Below are 3,249 nucleotides of genomic sequence, written 5' to 3'. Positions count from 1 at the left end.
TTTCCGTCCCGACTAACGAGTCCATTATGTTTGGAGCCAGAGAGTACTGAGTGACTGATTATGGTGTTAGTGCAGCGTATTGACATGACACCATGTTATAGGTCATTGTCTGTCATGAGATATAAAATGTCAATACAAATCAAGTATGTTACACTATGTCGGCAAGGCAATTGTTACAGCTTCACACAATAAGGGACCTCAACAGAAATAAGTCATTGACTTTGTGTCATCCCTGACAAGTTTTAAAATGTACAGGTATGTTCTGTGTGATTGTTTTAAACTGTCAAATAAGGGCAATGTCACAGAAATGCTAGGTCAGCTACAACTGGCTGCCATCCACTACATCTGCAGTGTGTGTGTTGTGTGTGTACACACTCACAGCCAGCTGCTGCTGCAGGCTCTTGATCTGGGCCTGGAGTGTGTCGATGTGTCGCATCTGTCTCTTATTGGGTGCAGCGTTGCCAGCGTAGGCCAGCTGGGACAGACCGTTGAGGGCCTGCTTCAGTCTCTCCACGTCCGTCAACAACTCGCTGATCTGAAACACAACAAAGCTGTTAGCACCAGAATATACAGAACTATCTACATGTTTAGAAAACCTAATATCAACGGACCAAAGTATTGCCAGAAAAAAACTACCAAACTTCTTAACAGAACTAAAAACTGAGAAATTTACATCTTACCAAATGTAAATACAGTCAAAAGTTGAGACACCAACTCATTCCAGGGTATTTTTTACTATTTTCTACATTGTAGAATAATAGTGAAGACATCAAAACTATGATATAATACATATGGATTCATGTAGTAACCAAAAAAGTGTTAAACAAATCWAAATGTATTTGAGATTCTTCAAAGTAGCCACCCTTTGCCTTGATGACCGCTTTGCACATTATTGGCATTCTCTCAACCAGCTTCATGAGGTAGTCACCTGGAATGCATTTCAATTAACAGGTGTACATTGTTAAAAGTACATTTGTGGAATTTCTTACCTTCTGATTGAGACAATCAGTTGTGTTGTGGCAAGGTAGAGGTGGTATACAGAAGATAGCCCTATTTGGTAAAAGAGCAAGTCCATATTATGGCAAGAACAGCTCAAATAAGCAAAGAGAAATGACAGTCAATCAGGAAAATGTCAAGAATTTGAAAGTTTCTTCAAGTGCAGTCGCAAAAACCATCAAGCGCTATGATGAAACTGGCTCTCATGAGGACCGCCACAGGAAAGGAAAACGCAGAGTTACCTCTGCTGCGAGGATAAGCTCATTATAGTTAACAGCACCCTCAGATTGCTGCCCAAATAAATGCTTCATAGTTCAAGTAACAGACACGTCTCAACATCAACCGTTCAGAGGAGACTGCGTGAATCAGGCCTTCATGATCGAATTGCTGCAAAGAAACCACTACTGAAGGACACCAATAAGAAGAAGAGACTTGCTTGGGCCAAGAAACACGAGTTAGATCGTTGGAAATCTGTAATTTGGTCTGAAGAGTCCAAATTTGCGATTTTTTTGTTCCAACCAACTTGTCTTTGTGAGACGCAGAGTAGGTGAATGAATGATCTCTACATGTGTGGTTCCCACCGTGAAGCATGGAGGAGGAGGTGTGATGGTGCTTTGCTGGTGACACTGTCGGTGATTCATTTAGAATTCAAATCACTTAACCATCATGGCTACCACAGCATTCTGCAGCGATACGCCATCCCATCTGGTTTYCGTTTAGTGGGACTATTTGTTTTTTAACAGGACAATGACACAAAATACACATCCAGGCTGTGTAAGGGCAAGTTGACCAAGAAGGAGAGTGATGGAGTGCTGCATCAGATGACCTGGCCTCCACAATCACCCGACCTCAATCCAATTGAGATGGTTTGGGATGAGTTGGACCTCAGAGTGAAGGAAAAGCAGCTAACAAGTGCTCAGCATTTGTGGGAACTCCTTCAAGACTGTTGGAAAAGCATTCCTCAAGAAGCTGGTTGAGAGAATGCCAAGAGTGTACTTTATAGAATCTCAAATATATTTTTATTTGTTTTTTTGGGTTACTACATGATTCCATTTGTGTTCTTTCATAGTTTCAATGTCTTCACTATTATTCTACAATGTAGAAAATTGTACAAATAAAAACCCTTGAATGAGTAGGTGTGTCCACTTTTGGCTGGTACTGTACATTTAGGTTTAGGTAAAAATGGCCAACAAATCAATGCAGAATATTTCTCRTACCTTCTTGTCTTTGACCTCGGTCTGCTCGGCCGACATCTGGATCCTCCTCTGGAACTCCCCGATGGTGCTGAGCGACTCCTCGTACCTCTCCTTCAGCTCCCGGATCTCCTTATCCATGGTGTTGCTCTTCTCCTGCAGGGCCTCAGTTTCCACCCTGGCCCTGGCCTTGTCCTCCCTGGCCCTGCTCTCGTCCTCCCTGGCCTGGGCCACCTCACGATGGAGCACCTCGCACTGCTCCGCCAGCCCAGAWAGCCTCTCCCCCAACGCCGCCGTCTCTTCCTGCAGACGTTGCTTCTCTGCTTTCACCTGGCTCAACTGGTCCTCTCTTCCTCCGAGTTCCTCCAGGGCCTGGGTGGCCCGGAGCATCTCTGACTGCAGGGCTGCCACGTTCTGGGCCCTCTGGGCGCTGGTCTCCTGCTCCTGGCGAAGGGAAGCGAGTAGCTGGGCCACCTGCCCCTCCAGGGCCTCCTTGGCCTGAGCATGCTGCTGCAGGAGGACGGCCTGGTCCCCGGAGCATCCCTGGAGCTCCTTCTCCAAGGCGCAYGCCCTCTGGGCCTCCCCACGCTGGGCCTCCCTGGCTTTCTGGCACTCGTCCTGGGCTTGCTGGATGGTGCCCCTCAGGGCTCGGTGCTCGGCCTCATAGTGTTCCAGCCGGGCCGACTCGGATTCCAGGCGCTGTTGCAGGCTCTGGATGTCAGTGTTACACAGGGCGTTCTGCTCCTCCAGCTCGGCCCTCTGCACAGTCACGTCTTTGTACTGCTGCTCCAGGTCCACCAACCTCAGCGTCAGCTCCTCCATTTTACCCCTGTACTCATCTTCCYCCTCCTTGTGTTTTTCACTGGCGACAAAGCCTGTCTCCATTCTCTGCTGCACAGACTCCATCTGCACTTTCAGTTTCTCTTTCTCCTGCTTGTGACGTTCCCCCTCCAACTTCTCCTGGTTGTACTTCTCTTGCATCTCCGAGAGCTTTCCTGTCAAGTCTTTCAGCTTGGTGTTGTAGGAGTTCTCCCTCTCCTCTATGGCAGTCAACGGGACA

The 3,249-nt window shown here is 47.3% G+C and overlaps 1 protein-coding gene across 1 annotated transcript in view; it reads right to left on the bottom strand.

Moving 5' to 3' along the window:
* The window catches only part of LOC112077874 (uveal autoantigen with coiled-coil domains and ankyrin repeats-like), a 7,538-nt gene extending 4,296 nt beyond the window's left edge, over window positions 1-3,242 (bottom strand). The window contains exons 1-2 of the mRNA XM_024144280.2: window positions 2,214-3,242; window positions 380-535 (exon numbers count right to left, since the gene is read on the bottom strand). Of these exons, the coding sequence (XP_024000048.2) occupies window positions 380-535; window positions 2,214-3,170 (1,113 nt within the window). The 5' untranslated portion in view covers window positions 3,171-3,242. The remainder of the gene's footprint in view (window positions 1-379; window positions 536-2,213) is intronic.
* Between the last annotated feature and the right edge of the window lie 7 nt (window positions 3,243-3,249).

This window comes from Salvelinus sp. IW2-2015, unplaced genomic scaffold, assembly GCF_002910315.2.
Source record: "Salvelinus sp. IW2-2015 unplaced genomic scaffold, ASM291031v2 Un_scaffold5006, whole genome shotgun sequence".
Classification (NCBI taxonomy): domain Eukaryota; kingdom Metazoa; phylum Chordata; class Actinopteri; order Salmoniformes; family Salmonidae; genus Salvelinus; species Salvelinus sp. IW2-2015.
The sequence above is the reverse complement of the archived record's forward strand: the minus strand, read 5'-3'. Positions and strand labels throughout refer to the sequence as shown.